Below are 19089 nucleotides of genomic sequence, written 5' to 3' on the forward strand. Positions count from 1 at the left end.
CCTAAAAAAATAAAAAATAAAAAGGGCCCTAAGAAGATTCCTCAACTCTTTCATCTTGCGAGGACATAGCATGAAGACTGCCATCTATGTGGACTAGTATGTGGACTTACCTGACGTTGAATCTGCCAGTGCTTTTATCTTGGCCTTCTCAGCCTCCAGAATTGTTAGATACAAATTTCTGTTGCTTATAAGCCACCATATGATGTTTTTGTTATAGTTGCCCAAGCAGACTAAGAGAAAGTCCACTGTAGGATTGTTTATTTATTCATCAGGCTTTTAGTGCTGTATCTAATAACTTTGCCCAACACAAACAGGAATGCAAAGATTTCCTCCTATGTTTTCTTCCAGAAATTTTATAATTTACATATAGGTCTATCATTCATTTTAAGTTAAGTTTTACATAAGAATGTGAGTCATCGTTCAGGGGTCCAAACTTAGCAGATGAATATTCAATTGCTCCAGTATTATTTGTCGAAAAGACCATCATTTCTCCACTAAATTGCCTTTAAATCTTTGTGGGAAAAAAAAATAACAAAACAATTCTTTCTTTATTCTCAATTCCCAAGGTCCCCCCTTTTGTTTTTCCTTCTTTTGCCTGAAGGACATCTTTCTGCATTTCTTTGAGAACATGCCTGGTAGAGAGAAATTCTCTTAGCTTTCTATCATTTGACAATGTTTTTATTTGGCTTGCATTTCTGGAGGGTATTTTTATTGAATATAGAATTTTGGTTTGGCAACTAGTGGGCCCCACAATTTCTGATGAAAATGCTGTAATTATTTGAATTGTTTTTCCTATATATATAATGTATTGTTTTTTCCTCTGGATTATGCTAAAATTTTTTTTTATCTTTGGTTTTTAGGAGATTGATTATGATATGTCTAGGGATATTTTTTATTGAGCTTATCCTGAGCTTCTTGGATCTCTAACTTGACATCTTTCACCAAATTTGTTTTCAGCCATTTTTACTTTAAATAATTGTTCTGTATGAATCTTTCTCCTAACTTTCTGTAGGACTTCAATGATATGAATTTTAGGCCTTTTGATATTGTCCCACAGGAGCCTGGAGCACTTCCCATTTTTTCCCCAGTGTTTCTGTTTGTCTTTCACTTGTATAATTTTAGTGATCTATCTTCAAGTTCATGCACTCTCTTCTCTGTCATCTTTATTCTACTATTAAGCTCATTAAATGATTATTTTTTATTTCAGATATTACATTTTTCTTTTTCATTTGGTTCTTTCATATACATTTTCTTTCTTTTCTGAGATCCTCTATCATTCCATTCATTTAAAAAGTGTTTACCTTGACTTCATGGAGGTGTTTGTAACAGTTGCTTTAAAATATTTGTATCAAAGTTTTCATATCTGGGTTATCTTGGGATTGTATTCATTAATTGTCTTTCCTTGAGAAATGGTTAAGATCTCCCAGGTCCTTTGTATATTAGGTAATTTTGGATTATATCCTGGATATCTTAAATATTATGTTGTAGGACACTGGATCCTGTTAACATCCTACCAAAAATGTGTGTTTATTTATTTTTCTTTTAGCAGTCTATCTACCCTGTTAGGTTCAGACTGCAAGTTCTATCTTGCCTCTGTAGGCAGTAGTTCTCTTGTCTATTTAGACCATATCTTGATGTTGTAAAGCTTTAAAAAATACCTTCTAAAGCCCCAGACTTTTTTTTTTTTTTTTAACATTTTTATTTATTTATGATAGTCACAGAGAGATAGAGGCAGAGACATAGGCAGAGGGAGAAGCAGGCTCCATGCACCGAGAGCCCGATGTGGGATTCGATCCCGGGTCTCCAGGATTGCGCCCTGGGGCAAAGGCAGGCGCCAAACCGCTGCGCCACCCAGGGATCCCTAAAGCCCCAGACTTTTGAGTCTTATTTATGTTTAATGAGTGATTTTAATTTCATTATTCCAATCAACAATTTTTTATAGTAAATACAGTAATTAATTTTGTCACTGGGATGACCACGGGCTTTAGGGTTAGTTACATAGATCTAGATACAAATCCTGTCCCTATTATTTAGTTATATAACACTGGGCCAGCTATTCAACTTCTCTGAGACTCACATTTATTATGTGTGAAATGGAAAAAATAATACCTACCTTAAAAAGTTATTAGAATGAAAATAAGATATTAGGTGTAAAGTATCAATGGAGATGCTGCCAATACAAACCTGCTCTATCAATAAATATAGCTTATACCATACAAAATACCATATACAATATTGTATGGTACAATACCATACAATATACCATACAAAATCTCAATAATAATGCTTGTATGAAAAGTAGTTTTTTTCCCCCAGTTTTACTGAGATATAATCACTATAGATCATTATATAAATTTAAGGCATATAGCATAATAATTTGACTTCCATATATTGTAAAATGATTACCATAGAAAAGTAAGTTTAGTCAACATCTATCATCTCATAGAGATACAGAAAAAGAGAAAAAAAAGGTGTTTTCCTTGTGATAAGAACTCTAAGGATCTAGTATCTTAATTTTCATATATACTATATAGCAGTGTAAGCTACAGTCATTGTGCTGTACATTATATCTCCAGTAGTTATATATTTTATAACTATATAATGTTTGTACATTTTGATCACCTTCCTCCAATTCTCCCTCTACCAACCCCTACATCTACGTCTGGTAACCGTTAGTCTTATCTCTTTTTTATGACTTTTTTTTTCTTCTTTTTGGTTCCACATGTAAGTGAGATCATACAATATTTGTCTTTCTCTGTCTGACTTATTTCACTTAGCATCATGGGAGTTCCATCCATCATGTTGTTGCAAATGACAGGATCTCCTTGTTTTTTTATGGCTGAATAACATTCCATCATATATATATATATATATGATGGAATGTTATATATATATATATAATATATATATTATATATATATATATGACTCACAACTTTATCCATTCAGGAATTGATCGACACTTAAGTTGTTTCCATGTCTCAGCTGTTGTAAATAATGCTGCTATGATCACGGAGCTGCAGATATGTCTTCAATGTAGTGTTTTTGTTTCCTTCAAATATATCCCAGAATAGCAATGGTGAATGATATGGTAGTTCTATTTGTAATTTTTTGAGGGACCGCCATACTATTTTCCATAGTGGCTGTACCGATTTACGGTCTTACCAAGAGTGCTCAAGGGTTCTCTTTTCTCCACATGGTTCTCTCTTTTTGATAACAGCCATTCTAACAGGTGTGAGGTGATATGTCATTGTGGTTTTGATTTGCATTTCCCCAATGAATGATAATGTTGAGCATCTCTTCATGTGCCTGTTAGCCATTCCCCCATATTTTCTTTGGAAAAATGTCAGTCGAGTCCTTTGCCCAGCTTTTAATTTAGCTATGTAGTTTAAGAAATTGAAAATATGACCCAAAAATATAAAATAAAGAAAAACTGTTTGTACATATGAAGTATTATTTTAAAATGTTAATTCTTGAATATGCATTTTTAAAGAGTTGTCAGATTCTAGTTCCTCCTCAGGACAAAATAAAGAGCAGTAATATTAATTCAAAAGCTAAAATAATTACAGTCAGTATGACCATTGAGTCAAAAGATAAAAGTAAAAGGAATTTTGGGGAACTTCGGTGGCTCAGTTGGTTAAGCATCTGCCTTCAAGGGATCCCTGGGTGGCACAGCGGTTTAGCGCCTGCCTTTGGCCCAGGGCGCGATCCTGGAGACCCGGGATCGAATCCCAAGTCGGGCTCCCGGTGCACGGAGCCTGCTTCTCCCTCTGCCTATGTCTCTGTCTCTCTCTCTCTCTCTCTGTGTGTGTGACTATCATAAATAAATAAAAATTAAAAAGAAAAAAAGCATCTACCTTCAGCTCAGGTTACGATCCCAGGGTTCTGGGATCAAGGCCCGCATTGGGCTCCCTGCTCAGTGGGGAGCCTGCTTCTCCCTCTCCTCCTTGCTCGAGTTCTTTCTCACTATCTCTGTTGCTATCTCTCAAATAAAGAAATAAAATCTTAAAAAAAAGAATAAAAGTAAATTTACATTAAAATTCAATATTTGCTTGGGTAAAACAGCAAGTATAACATTATAGGAATGAAATTCCTTCAGATTTAACATATATTTGATAACAGAGATGCAACTGTAAGTACCATTTAATTCCTCCACTTAGGAAGTTACAAGTCTACTGGAAGAGACACGTACATCCAAACAGCTATAAAACATTAGGTGGTGTATCATAGATAATTGCAATATAGACACCAACAAAATAGGAGGAGGTTGGGTTAAGAAAATAGGGGAAGCCAGGGAATGCAATAGAAAGGGTGACATTTGAACTACAAATAGAGTGACCACACTTCCCTATTACTCCCAGTAATAAAGCAGCCAGACTGATCTTTTAAAACATAAATCAGATCATGTTACTCTTCTATTCAAAATCTTTCACTGATTTTTATGCCACTTAGGATAAAGTCACAAATCCTTAATATGATCTATAAGACTTTAAATCATCAGGCTCATATGTTACTCTCCAGCCTTATCTCAAGCCAATATCCCCATTGCTCACTAAGCTCTAGACATACTAGCTTCATTTCCATTCATTTTATTATTTATAAGCTCTGAGTCTTTGTAATATTTCTCTCCTGAATGTTCTACACTCCACCTGTTACGATGATTCCCTGCTCATTTCTTAGCTTAAACAGAACTCCCTAATCTAACATGAAGATTCTCTGTTATACCCTTCCCTTCAGAGTACTCTGTAATTTTTTTCCTAGTAATTATCAAAATTTGTATTCACATCTTTTATTTCTATAATCATTTGTTTTGTTTAATATCAGTCTCTTCTATTTGACTACTAGGAACTATGTGAGGGCAGAGAGTAAGTCTACTTTACCACTATGCTAACAAGAGTTATCTGTTCATTAAAGGAATAAAATCAATAGATTGTAGCTATCTATATATCGCGTTAGAGGGTGATTAAGTGGCAAGGGAAATTATTTTAAAAAGGCTCTTTGGAAGGAGAATAAAGTGGAAGGGCTGATGCCACTTGACTTAAAACTCCTGTGAAGCCACATTAACCAAGAAAATATGGTATTGGTGAAAGAATAAATAGGTCAATAGAACAGATAGCCCAGAAATAGACTATAGACTTTACATTTTTAAAAAAAATTAGGTAAAAATGGATCACAGACCTAAATGTAAAATGGAAGAGCATAAAACTCCTAGAAGCTGACATAAGAGAAAACCTAGATGACTTTGAGTATGGTGGTGCCTTTTTAGATACAACACCAAAGATATTATTCATGAAAGAAACAACATAAGCTGGACTTCATTAAAAATAATAACTTCTGGGCAGCCTGGGTGGCTCAGCAGTTTAGCACCATCTTCAGCCCAGGGCGTGATCCTGGAGACCCGGAATCGAATCCCACATCAGGCTCCCTGAGTGGGCCCTGCTTCTCCCTCAGCCTGTGTCTCTGCCTCTCTCTCTCTCTCTGTGTGTCTCTCATGAATAAATAAATAAAATCTTTAAAAAAATAATAACTTCTGCACTACAAAAGACACTATCAAGCGAATGAAAAGACAAACCCGAACTGGGAGAAAATACTTACAAAAGACACATCTGTTAAAGGACAGTTATGCCAAATATACAAAGAACTCTTAAACTCAATAATAAGAAAGCAAATAGTTTGGTTTAAAAAAATTGGCCAAAGTCCTTAACAGGCACCTCACCAAAGAAGATGCACATACAGAAAATAAGCACATGAAATGATGTTCCACATCACATGTCATCAGGAATATGCAAATCAAAACAATGAGGTACCACTATATACCTATCAGAATGGCCAAAATCTGGAACACTGACAATACCTAATGCTGCTGAGGAGGTGGACTAACACCAGTTTTCATATATTGATAGTGAGAATGCAAAATGTCACAGCCACTTTGAAGACACTCTGGTGGTTTCTTACAGAACTAAAGACACTCTTATCATACCATTCAGCAATCATGCTTTTTAGCATTTACTCGAAGGAGTTGAAAACCAGTGTTCACACAAAAACCTGCCCATAGATGTTTATAGCAGCTTTATTCATAACTGCCCAAACTTGGAAGCAACAAGGATGCTCTTCAGTAGGTAAGTGGAAAAACTATGGTCCAACCAGACAATGGCATATTATTCAGTGCTTAGAGAAAATCAGCCATCAAGGCATGAAAAAATATGGAAAAGCCTTTCTTGCATATCACTAAGTAAAAGGTTACATATTGTATGATTTCATCTATATGACATTTTGGAAAAGGCAAAACTATAGATAAACAAAACAAAACAAGACAGTGGTTGCCAGGGGTAGGGGAAGACAGGGATGGATAGGCACAACACAGAATTTTAGAGCAGTTAAAATATTCCGCATGATATTATAATGATGATACATGTTACCATATATTTGTCCCGACCCATAGAAGACACACCACCAAGAGTGAGCCCTCTATGGACTCTGCCCTTGGGTGACTATGCCGTATCAATGTAGGTTCAGTCTTGGTAAAAAAAAATAAAAAAAAAAATAATAAAAAAAAAAAAGAGGCACTAACTATTTGGGTGAATGATTATGGGAGAAGGTATATATGTGTGTTAGGAGAGGATATAAGGGAAATTTCTATTGTAAGCCTAAAACTCCTCTAAAAAATAAGTTATTTTTTAAAAGGCTCTTCTCAAAGAGCTAACAAAAAAGAAAAGAGACTAACAAATACAAGAAGTCTACTTTGTGACAGACACGGTGTCAAGCATTTTCATATAATAATTCATTTTACCATTTAACCCAGTGAATAAGGAATTGTTCATCTCACTTTCCAGATGAACCTGAGCTTTGGTTTTATGCAAGGATAAGTACTTTTTGTCATTTAATAAAATAATTTCATTTGAAACATAAAACTGTCCCCGACAATAGGCTAATTTATTTTTCCATTCCATCACCGGTATCACTGTAAAAAAAAAAGGGTATACATCAAGTATTCATTTACTAATTTATTCAGTGGATATTTATTTAGCACCAGCTCTGTATCAGGGATTATTCTAAGTGTGAGGTAATACTACTGTGGACAAAAGGGAGGAAAAATCCCTTCCACTATGGAGCTTCCATTCTGGTGGGAGACAAAACAATAAAACAATACAACTGATAAATAAGTATATAATATGTAAGATATATAATATATATAAGTATAATATAAAATAATTGGGGGTAAGAAGTGGCTATAGATGGCTTTTTTGAGAAAGTACCATTTGAATTAAAAACAGAAGATGGGAGAGCTAGCTGCACAGACTATCTGAGAGAAGGCATTCCAAGTCGAGTAAACATGTCCTAAAAGCCTGAAAAGCAGCAAAAAGCCCCAGTGATGGGAATAAAATGAGCCAGGGGAAAGGAGCGGGAGAGGAGCAGGAGAGGAGTTATCGAAGTTATCGAAGAGTTATCAAAGATAATAACCTTCTCATCCCATCCACTGCAGCCATACTGGTCTCTGCCTGTTCTTGGACAGGCCCAGCCCCCTTCTTCTTTTGCATGCTGTTCCCTCGGCTTGAAATGCTCAGACAGTTCTCTGCCCAAGTGGTCCTTTATCAGAATGAACTTCCTTGACCATTCTATCAAAAACAGCACACTCTTTCCTTGTAGGTAACTGTAAGGTTTTTAACTTTCAGTGACAAAGGAAACTTCTGAAGCAACACTGACCAATGGAACTTTGTGCAATAACGGAAATGTTCTGTGCTGTTGAACGTGCTAGCCACTGCCCATATGTGGCTACTGAGGACCTGAAAGGTGGTACATTAAATTAAATTTTTATTACATTTCAAGAGCACACATGACTAGTGGTTACCATCTTGCACAGCACGGTTCTGGGGGGTTCTGAGCAGAGGAGGAAAAGGATACATATTTTAATAAAAGTTGCCCAGGCTGTTGTGTTGAGAATGGCCTTTAGAAGTATCAAGGAAGAAGCAGGAAGACTAGGGAAAACGCTGCTGGGACAAGTGAGAAATGCTGGGCATCATTTTAGATCCTTTAGGATAGCAAAGGTAGCATTCTAGACATATTTTGTGGCAGAGTCAGTTAAGATGTGCTGCACGGCTCAGTGTGTAATGTGTTAGGTGCAATTAGGATAAAAGCACCATTTATGGCCTGGGCAACTCTAGGAATAGGGTTGCCCTTGGCTGAGAGAGATGGTTTGGGACAAAGTCTTAGGAAGTGTTTTGTCATCTGAAATACTATATCTAAGTAGAAGACACCAAGTAGGTAGGTGGATGATATACAGGTCTGGAGGTGAGTGAAAGATCTAGACTAGGGATTATAAATTGGCAAGTTATCAACATAAGGGTTGTAGTTTTTAGCCACAAGATTAATAAAAATTACCCAGAGAGTGAATGAGAAAAAAAAAAAGAAGCAATCTAATGACTGAGCTTTATTAATTACTCAAATACTAAGGAAGATTATGGGGAAGAAAACCCATCCTTAAAGATTTAAGAGTTCAGTGACCTATTTGGTAAAGGATGGTAACAGGAAAATCATGTGTTTTTAGTTAGCACTGGGAACTAATATGCAGGAAAGAAGAGAAGCTACCTTTATATCTGAGGGGTCCTGCTGCCAGTCTTTCTGTCAATCCAATGAAACACAGTAAAGGATCAACTAAGCAGAGGATGCATTTGACACATTACCACATGACTGCTGCTATGGAGGTGACTGATAGCTGTATTTTAATTACATGATGAAATAATTAAAACTCCAAACTCACGTACATCTTTATACATTGAAGATAAAATGTGTGTGGGCCTCATCTAATTAGTTGAAAGCCTTAAAAATAAACCAATTGAAAAAAAAAAACAAAAACCCAAAACATCAAAAAAACCCCCTTGAGGTTAACTGGAAAAGACAGCATCCCATGTTAGGACTATAGCAAAAATTGTGCCTTAGTTTCCAGCCTCACTGCCTATCCTACAGATTTCAGACTTACCAGCTCCCATAATCACGCGAGCCAATTCTTTAAAATAAATCTGTCTATATATATATAAATATAGTATATTTATACTTCTATACCTCTATCTCTATCTATGTCTCACATATATCCCATTGGTTCTGTTTTTGTGTTTTTCTGGAGAACCATGAGTGAAACATTGTCTCTCCCTGTACAAGTTGTTTGATACTATGTAAGTTTTAATTTAAGCTCTGAAAGCTCCAGTTTCAATGTAATACGGAAGATGTTTGAATAATGTTCTGAAGGTTAAATGAAATAATTCATGTAAAGTTCTTAGTACGATGCCTGGCACACAATAAATATTCAATAAAAGCTGGATGTCACAGTATTACTATTATTATTATTATTATTTTAAATATTTATTTATTTATTTATTCACGTGACAGGCCAAGGGAGAAGCAGGCTCCACGCAAGGAGCCCAATGCAGGACTCGATCCTGGGACCCCAGGACCATACCCTGAGTTGAAGGCAGATGCTCAACCGCTGAGCCACCCAGGCGCCCCCACAGTATTACTATTATTATAAGAATATATATTGAGTCTTGATTACTTTTAAAGTCATGAAGTTATAATTTTACTTTAAATACAAAAATTATAAAGTTTTATTAAGTCTATCTCACACCGGAAATACCAGGACAGATGGTCAAACACTATCATGGCCATATTCTAGATGCTCTTCCCTAACTAACCAAATCACTTCTATCAGAATTCTTCTCACTAGTCTGTCCACAATTAACCAACTCCTAAACTGTGCCAGAGACTTAAAATCATTTAATGGGATCAAGTAAAATGAAAATATAAAAATGAAGAACATTTGCAATAGAAATATAGTGATCTGACTCACTATTATTTTTCTAGAAAAAATGTTTCCTCATGTTACAGAGGAAAAAACAAACAATTTTATGCCCACAAAACTTTAGCAAGGAGAACATTTGTAATTCATAAGCAACCAATTTTGGTTTTACTTGTATTATATCATAGATGCTCTAATCGGCAATGAAAACTTTTCCTAAGAAAGAGTGAATAGAAAAATATGGAAGAAGATTTTTAAGAAGAACGTATTACTTCTCAATAGTAAATGCTTGTATTATTACCTATTTATAAGAAAAAATAAGAATGCTATAAATTTAATAAGTAGGTAGAGCTGACTCTTGAAAGATGAAAAAAAAGAGCCACTTACAATTAACATACATTACATGAGATGACAGTCTAAAATTTTTTTGTATTACATATTACTATTAAATTAGAAATGACTTCTGGAGCTTAAAAGTTTAGATTTTAAGATTTTCTTCTAAAGGATTCTAAAGAGGAATTACTAAAGATATCAGGGAAAATTCAAATAACTTTTATGCTTTAAATCATATTTTCTAAATTATTTTAAAGTTTATCATCTTTAACAGCTAACTATCATAAATAACCTGTGGGTTACTATTTACTTGTAAATTTGTGATAACTCACCTATGAGAAACTGCTCCCCAAGCACCATGCTTATTTGTGAGAATATTAAGGATCTTCTGTTTCAGTTGGTTTGCTGTAACGTGATCTCGATGCTTAGCAGCACTTATAAGATGATCACACATCTTTTCTTCCTCTCTTCTATCAGCAGCATACTGGGCACACTGTGACTACAAAAAAAATACAAACAATGCATAATGTTGAACAACATACAACTTCTGCTCTAAGTAAGGAACACTAACTGACCTTAAAGGGTAATGAAAATTCAATTTTAAAAACTTAGCTAATACCATCTTGTGAAATTTTTCTTTTTTTTTTTTTTAAGATTTTACTTATTTATTTATGAAAATATACAGAGAGGAGAGAGAGGCAGAGACACAGGCAGAGGGAGAAGCAGGCTTCATGCAGGGAGCCTGTGGGACTCAATCCAGGGTCTCCAGGATCACACCCTGGGCTGCAGGCGGTGCTAAACCGCTGAGCCACTGGGGCTGCCCTGAAATTTTTTTCTAAAGAGTATAGTCACTACAATCACTTTTCAAACTTGTAAAAATATGTTTTATGTGCTTATATATAAAGTATTTGGAAAATAATTCAGATGATATTACATAAAGTAATTGATGATGTTTAAGGCTCTTAAAATTCTGAGTCTGATTTTAATATATTCCCAAAGTAATCATTTTAGAATAATGGTTTATTAAAAATGTAAACCTAATTATTATTTTAACCAATATGGTATATATCACACTTAAAATGAGAATTACATTCTTGATAATTATACAGAGATCCAAAGCTTGCTATTTAATTTATAGTTTTCCATTTCATGAATGGCAATGTGGTTTACAAGGAAAAGCAATGATTTAGGGATTTAGACTTGGATTTTATTCCATGTTTTATGAAAATTCTTTTATTTCCCTATCATACTCAGTTTCATATTTGTTAAATGAGAAAGTTTTCTCTATAACCTTTCCCAACTCTAGAATTTAATGTGTTGAAAGGTTCTCATGATAACAACTATCTTATTCTCATCTTTCCTAAAGATCAGCTATTTTGTCAGCTATCTGTATTCGTGTTCACCGGTATTAGCAATATAGCTTATCAGTCTCACTGTGTATCAAAAAGGTTCAATATAAACACGAGGATGAACATCTCTTTAACTGTAAGTTTGATTTTTTTTGTAGAGTAATTTTTATATGGGGTGGACTGACCATATATTCTAACACTACCAAGTATGTAATACAAATCCTATAACTAGAAGAAAAAAAGTCTCACATCTAAAAATACATATAATTGGTTCACATTCATCTCCACTATGTAAAAATTTGTTTCATGGAAGGTATTTCAACATATCCCTTCAGTCTATCTATTGATATAGACTACTACCACAAGTCATCTCTTTCAGAGAAATAACCCTTAAAGTAGTCTAAGAAGGATTAATTCATTTTCCAATTTATCTTTTTGTACAGGGAATCACCAATTAGTACAATGATCTGCCTCCATAATGAGGTTAATATTTCATTAGCTCATCGGAGAGCAAAATTAAATTTTCATTTTTCTTCCTTAACAATTACAATGGTTAACAAAAAAAAAAAAAAAAACCTGAACTGTGAAGTACCCATCTCAAATTAAATATACTTTATCTCTTAATTATAGGCCTATATGAGAGACAGAGAAATTCCCCCCAAAAGTCCTAGTAAAATGTCATAGCTTTTATAAAATCTTTTATAATTTAAAAGTGGTAGGTATTTGGTAAACCACAAGCACACACACGTACATCAATGCATTTACCAACACAGCTCTAACCTAAAAAGAACAAATTTAAACATTTTAGTGAAAAAAAAACCACAATGTACAGTCATTAAATAACAATGACAATACTCAAAATTTGATTTATGTTAGTATTTTATTTTATATTTATATAATCTAAAAAGCACTGAATTTTCATGTCCACTTCATAGCCTTTTATCACTTTTAGCCATGCATCCTCAATAGGATTGACCTCATTTACCCAGGGTTCAAAAAAGTGGTGTTGGGAGTGTGAAAAAAAAAATCACATTCCTTTTATGTAGAAAGCACAGAAGCATATGTACTACACAGTTATACAGCATATTGTAGAAATAAAATTTTACTGGGAGAGGGTGATTCAATTTTCTTGAATGAAAATGGTCTAAAAAAGATTCCTTACGGGGGGACAATAATGAAAAACAGGCTGAGAAACACTGCCATGAGCTTAATTTTATCTTGGCTAAATATGTGTTAAAACTTGTAACTAATATCTAGCTGCTTGAAAATCTATTTTAAATATTTTCACATACAAATACTGATTTTCTTATATCCCCACAAAATATCTTGATTTTCTTAGTAGAAATATGAACGACTCAAAACTCATCCTGCAGGGAATTCAACTAATATTCTAAATCTTATTTACTAACAGAAGTCAAGAGTTAACTGAATATTCTTATTTTGTTTAGACTCCTGACATATCTCATATCAAAACATATTCTTCAAAGAACAGATAACTCAAAATTTTCTTGACATCCAGATTATAGCGGGATACCTTGATAAATATCCAATAGTATTTACTGTTGAAGGGATATGAAGCTTCACTTTGATAAACACTCAATTATCAATGTACTTTTATCAAAGTTTAAAATATTTGGTATTTTTTCAAGATGAGTTTGTTGCAATCTCTCATGCCAAGTATGTGCTGTCTCATCTGACAAATGAAGCAGGTTAAGAGTATGAGAGAGACAACAGTTATTTCTCTGTCTCATGCTTTTCAGCTAGCTAGGTCAGAGATTACAAGACCTAGGGCATCAACTTGTACAACTGAGAGAGCTGGCTTACTGAGATAAAAACCCCATAAAAACTGAAATCTTGGGCTCTGATTTCCAACCATACCACATATGTTCACATGTTGCATCAGGAAAATAAATGGATGGTTATTTATTATTTTTAAGGCCACTGACAGTTCAACCTAAGCCAAATACCAGGTCACCTGAATATTTCTGAAACCATGTTTTTTTTTTTTGCAAACTGAATGAACTGAAGTAATCACTGTTATTTAAAACACTGAAATCAAAATACTGAGTTGAGGCAATTCAAATAATGGCAAATAATTATTGACATGCTGGAAATATAAAAGTAACACATTTTTATAAAACCTATTAGCATAGAATTTAGAATATACAATATTTCAATATACTTTAGTTTTTGCACATAAAATAGAAATGATACTTAATTTTTTTCTTTAGTTAGGTACTTATAAGGATTTTAAAATTATTATATTCCCAATATATGTACAGATATGCATGCATATCCTATAAAAGCAATGCTTCATTGTAAATATCAATTATAACAATAAAACATGAAGTGATCTTTGGTCACTCTAAAGATGGATACATTGATAAATGATAAATTACTGAATATTTAGTAAAACTGAGTTTTTTCATATAACTACTTGCTATACCCATCTTTAATGGTACATAAACTAGTTTAAAAATTACTAAAGTAATTGCATCATAAAATGTTATTTGCTTTTAAGAGTACATGAGAACAACTTCAGCTGACCAAAGGGTTAGGCACAGGGTAAGAAGAATCTCTGCATGCTGTGAGGTAAAAATTAGAGCTCTGAGTTTGGCATTTACTAAAGCTTAAAAATAAAAAAGGAACTAAGTGACTTGAATGAAATTTTCCTCTTAAAAAAAACCCTCTTATGTAAGGTTACTATCAGTGACAGCTGACTTATAATGGAGAAGCAGATTTTAATCTGCCATCAAAATCTTACCTCAAACTCTGCATGTTTATGTACATCCTCAGCTCTCTGCCTGTTCAAAATAAACTCAGCTTCATTTGCAACACGAACTATATGGTCCTTCATAGCATGGCACAGTAATCTAAAAAGGAAAATACCTTTAGAATTATTATTCTTATTAGCTTCAGTCAATCCAACTTTTTTCAGTAATCACATTTTAGTATTTGAAATATTAATTATGCCTAAAATTTAAAGTTACATTATGAAATTAACATAGTTGAAATTAGAATTCAATGACATTTGAAACATAGAAATATACCATAAAATTGTTACAATAATGCCTCTGTTAAGTACTGTGTGTCTTGTGAATGAATGATTCAGTTAATTAAAGTAAGTTAATGCAAACAAACAAACAAACAAACAAGGCTTTTTGACAGTATCTTAAATGGTTAATACAATAGAATTCACCATCTTTGAAGTAAATGGTTAAAACAACAGAATTCACTACCTTGGAAGTATATTTTCACACAAACACTAGATGACCATATATTAGGATATCTATAAACTGAATTTTTAAACAACAGAAGTTATTTGAATATTCAAATTGTTGTTAAAAGGTACAATAAGACACATAGTGAAAAGCCTCACTATATCACCTAGCCACCTGATTTCCAACCTCATCAGGCACCTGCTTTTAGTTCATTGCATGTTTTCAGAGACTTTTTAAAAAAATATAAAAAAACACAAATACATTTTTATCCCCCACATCCTTACATTATGATTTGTATATTCTAAGTCTTTTCTGTACTTAGCTTTTCTCACTTAGCAATACATCTTGAAGATCTCTCTTTCCTTATCTTTTCTCATGTACACACAGGGAGCTGCTTCATACTTCTTTATAGCATTGAGACAGAGGTTATTTCCAAACATGGCTGCCACATGCTCCTTTGCAGTGTGATATTGCTACTGCTCCATCAAAAAGAGGGGTTGTTTTCTGCTCTGCTTAGATCTGCCTAGTGACTTCCTGTGACCAACAGAATATAGCAGAAGTGATCCTTTGTGAATTCTGAGGCGAGAGCGTATCTTGCACCTTTTGCCTTTCTCTCTTCGAACTCTGTCTTCTAGAATCTGCTGCAATGCTGAGAGAAGCTCACATTATGTGGACAGCCTCAAGGAGAACACAGGACCTCAGGATCTCAGGCCTAGATAAGCTCCCAGCCCAGAGCCAGATTCCCAGGTGACTTAAGTGCCAAACAACTTCACAGGGAGCAAAGGAACTGCCTAGCTGAGCCCAGTCAATGAGAATAATGAGAGATTAAAAAATGGTTGTTTAAGCCACATGATGGTGGTGGTGATTGATGATGGAGGGGGAGAGGAAGAGCGAGAAGAAAGAGAAAAAATTGATCAGAATAACTGTCACCAAACCACTTATTGAAAGGTAGGTAATAAAATAGTTTACACATAATACTTAATTTTTACAAGAATCCTCAGAGATATGTATTATTTTCATTTTTAAACATAAACTAAGGCTCAGAAAAATTAAGTTCTTTGCCTCAGATCGCCATTTAAAAAATACTCATAATTTTACATTTTGCGCTGAATCTTCATCATCCAATAATATTTTTTGAAGTAAAACCTTTTGTGTTTAATACTGCCCTTCTCTACTGTGGACATTCTCTTTTTTAAATTTTTTAAAGATTTTATTTATTTATTCATGAGAGACACAGAGAGAGAGACAGAGGCATAGGCAGAGGGAGAAACAGGCTCCCTGCGGGATCCCAATGTGGGATTGGATCCCAGGACCCCGGGATCACGCCTGGAGTCAAAGGCAGATGCTCAAGTACTGAGCCACCCTGGTGCCCCACTGTGGGCATTCTAATATTAATTCTTGTCATTTTGTTAGTTATAAACAGTGAGTGGGCTCTTTTGCATCTTTTAAAATGTTTTCTTTTGCAATAAGCAACTACTGTGTTAAAAATAGCCAAAGGACATTTGAAGTTAACTTTAAGTCTTTCTGGGTTTTTCTTAAAGGGCAAACTTACAAAATAATGTCTGTTCTTTTATCTGCATCCTTTTAAGATTCAGTTCTAACACTCACCTTCATTCATGGTCCAGTTTTTCTCTATGTAGATTTTTAACAAGAGTGCTATTTTCAAGTGCCATTCTTTATTCTCACTGCTCATTAACAAAATGAATTATTTCTTCTCTCACTCAAGTTCTCATAAATTTTAATCAGAATGGGAAAGACTGAACCTCATTTTAACTTTTGTATATACTAAATAGCAACTCATTGTAATTCTTCTTATATTAGTACTTCACTACATTCTGTCTACCCATAGCAAATTCATCTTCTTCACTGATAAACATATATAAGCAAACAAAAGGATATTATCGCGTATCCTGATATTTCTAAATTATTTGCTTAAATATAATTTGTAAAAGCTATTCAAGAGGTCTTTGAAATGAGTCTGCCTCTATCGAATTTATTTCTTCATTGTAATGTATTAGGATGGAATTACATAGCACTAAGTTTTACTATCTTTTCACCAAATCATGTGTAATATCTGTGCGGAATCTTCTACAAAAATTGGCAGGTGAATGATCTTTTATTTCTAGGCAGTAATGTAGATACTGAATTCAAGATAGTTCTCAGTAGAAACCTTTTCATCCAAAGTCCATGTGTTGTCTGACTCATTACCCCACGATGAGATTTAAGTTAAAAAATGACTATTATTCTCAGAGGAGCTGGGACTTCCTGGCAATATGACTTAGACACAGTTAAAATCTTGCATAACAGCAGGGTAAGTGGAAATATCACCTGGAAACATGCAGCACTAATCTCTCCAATTACATAAGGGCAATACAGGCACATTCTAAGGGGAATGTTGTCTGTTTTTTAGCACAAAAGTTAATGATAATACAAATTATTCAAAGAATGAAAAGGTTAGAGCAAACCTGTTTGAAACCATCATACTTGGGAAAAAAGGCTCAGACCTCTCTATAATGTGAGAGGGCAAAAAATCATACAGATAATCTTTAATTCACTAAGGGAGCTAGAAAAATAAAAGAAGTTAAAGACTATAACAAACTCTAAATATTCAGTTTTGATGAAATCATTGGTCTATATTTGCTAGATTGGCTTCAAAAGAGAAAAGAGATGTGAAATATTGGAATATTCTCTTCAATGGCTTTGTCTAGTGTATGAAAGCTGCAGAAAGCCAGGAGGAAATCTAATATGTGCAAATTAGTGTGGATTATAAAATTTAAATAGATTAACAGAAGACAGCAGGAAGGGAGAGGCTCTGGGTCTGGCTAGCTATTAGGAATGACTCCCAGAAGCAAAACAGAGGATTGGCAAAGTAAAGAGGTAGGGTGGCAGAGAAGGGGAGAGGGTATGGAACACTTGCCTCAGGAACACCAGAGAAATTGTATCAGTATTTCTGAAAGTCTGTCCTCCTATCTCAGATACTTATGAGTTATACATCAACAAACGAACAGTTGTTTTACTTCCACAGAGAGAAGGAAACTTATCTGACTCTTAGTATCATTCTGGGTGACTTCATCATTCATGTGAAAAACCATTCCCCAGAGAAGCTCACAATTCCATCCCTTTTTTAGGGGATCTAAAAATACCTAAATCTATCTATGATTCCTTTAGAAACTTCAACTCTACCTTCTTTCAGGAAATCACTCTACTGGCCCTAATTGGTTTCATTTCCTAAGTCTTTAGCCCCCAGCAATCTACTCTCTGGTTGCAACCTCCCAACCCTTAATGTTCTCTCTTGCCTTCACTTGTCCCTCCCCTGGACCCAGGCAAAAACAAGTTCTTGATTCTTCTAATTTCCACTTGTTTAATCCCTCTATTTTCTCTTAATGCTTCATCCACTGCTCAGATTCACTTCCTTTCCCATCAAACTTGCCATCACATAGTTCCATGTTTTTACTCTCTTGGCCAGCAACTTCACTTAATTCCTATCTATCTGCTGTAATTGCTCAGGAAATAAGTAACCCTAGATTAAGACACTCTCTCCTCAGTCTCTCTCCTCAGTCCTACATCTGGACTGCTGAGGAAACTCACAAAACTAAATTTCATTGAAGATGAAGTCTCTCTCTCTTTTTCACAGTTAATTTCTTGTACTTGTGTTTTGAGAGTCTACATAAATGTCTTCAGTGTCCTAACTTCATTAACTGAAAATTTTTCCTTATTTAAAAAATACTATATTTATTTGAAAGTATGTTTATATTGACATGTATTTATCCAACATATAAACATACACACATATATATTAACCAGACACTCTGCAGCACTTTGTGTTTATCATTCTCTTGACTCTTCATTGTTTTATCTAATGTATGTATATGCCACAATATGTTGTCCAGATTAACTTGCTTATAAGTTTTAGAAATAAAGTGGCAGGTTTTCTGCATTCTTTTCAGATTAAGAAAACCCTTTTCTATTTCTAATTTGCTAAGAATACTTTTTAAAAATCATAAATGTTGAATTTTATTTGATGTGTCTGTACCTACTGAGATGATAATAAGGATTTTTAATTTTAATATGGCAAGTGAAGGACATTTTTGGGCATTTTAAAATGATGAACATCTTTTGCATTTCTGGGTTAACTTCCCATCAGCTTCCTCCCGCATACATAGTATATCTATATACATGGCTGGACTGGGTTCTGTCAGTATTTTAATTAGGATTCATGCATCTACATTTCTAATGGAGACTGGCTTGTGATTTTCCTTTTTCCCACACATCTTGTTGGTTTTTGTAGCCACAATTAAACTGGCCTCAAAGAATGAGTTAAGAGCAATCCTTTTGTTTGTGTTCTCTAATAGTTGGTATATGGTTGGAATTATGTTTTATTTGAACATTTGGTAGAA

The 19089-nt window shown here is 34.2% G+C and overlaps 1 protein-coding gene across 11 annotated transcripts in view; it reads right to left on the bottom strand.

Moving 5' to 3' along the window:
- NBEA (neurobeachin) overlaps positions 1-19089 on the bottom strand; it is a 668634-nt gene that overhangs the window by 291204 nt on the left and 358341 nt on the right. For all 11 annotated transcript variants that reach the window (XM_077868099.1, XM_077868094.1, XM_077868093.1 and 8 more), the window contains 2 exons: positions 14236-14344; positions 10455-10621 (listed from right to left, as the gene is read on the bottom strand). In XM_077868099.1, coding sequence (XP_077724225.1) covers positions 10455-10621; positions 14236-14344 — 276 coding nt within the window. The remainder of the gene's footprint in view (positions 1-10454; positions 10622-14235; positions 14345-19089) is intronic.

This window comes from Canis aureus, chromosome 24 (assembly GCF_053574225.1).
Source record: "Canis aureus isolate CA01 chromosome 24, VMU_Caureus_v.1.0, whole genome shotgun sequence".
In the NCBI taxonomy this organism is placed as follows: Eukaryota; Metazoa; Chordata; class Mammalia; order Carnivora; family Canidae; genus Canis; species Canis aureus.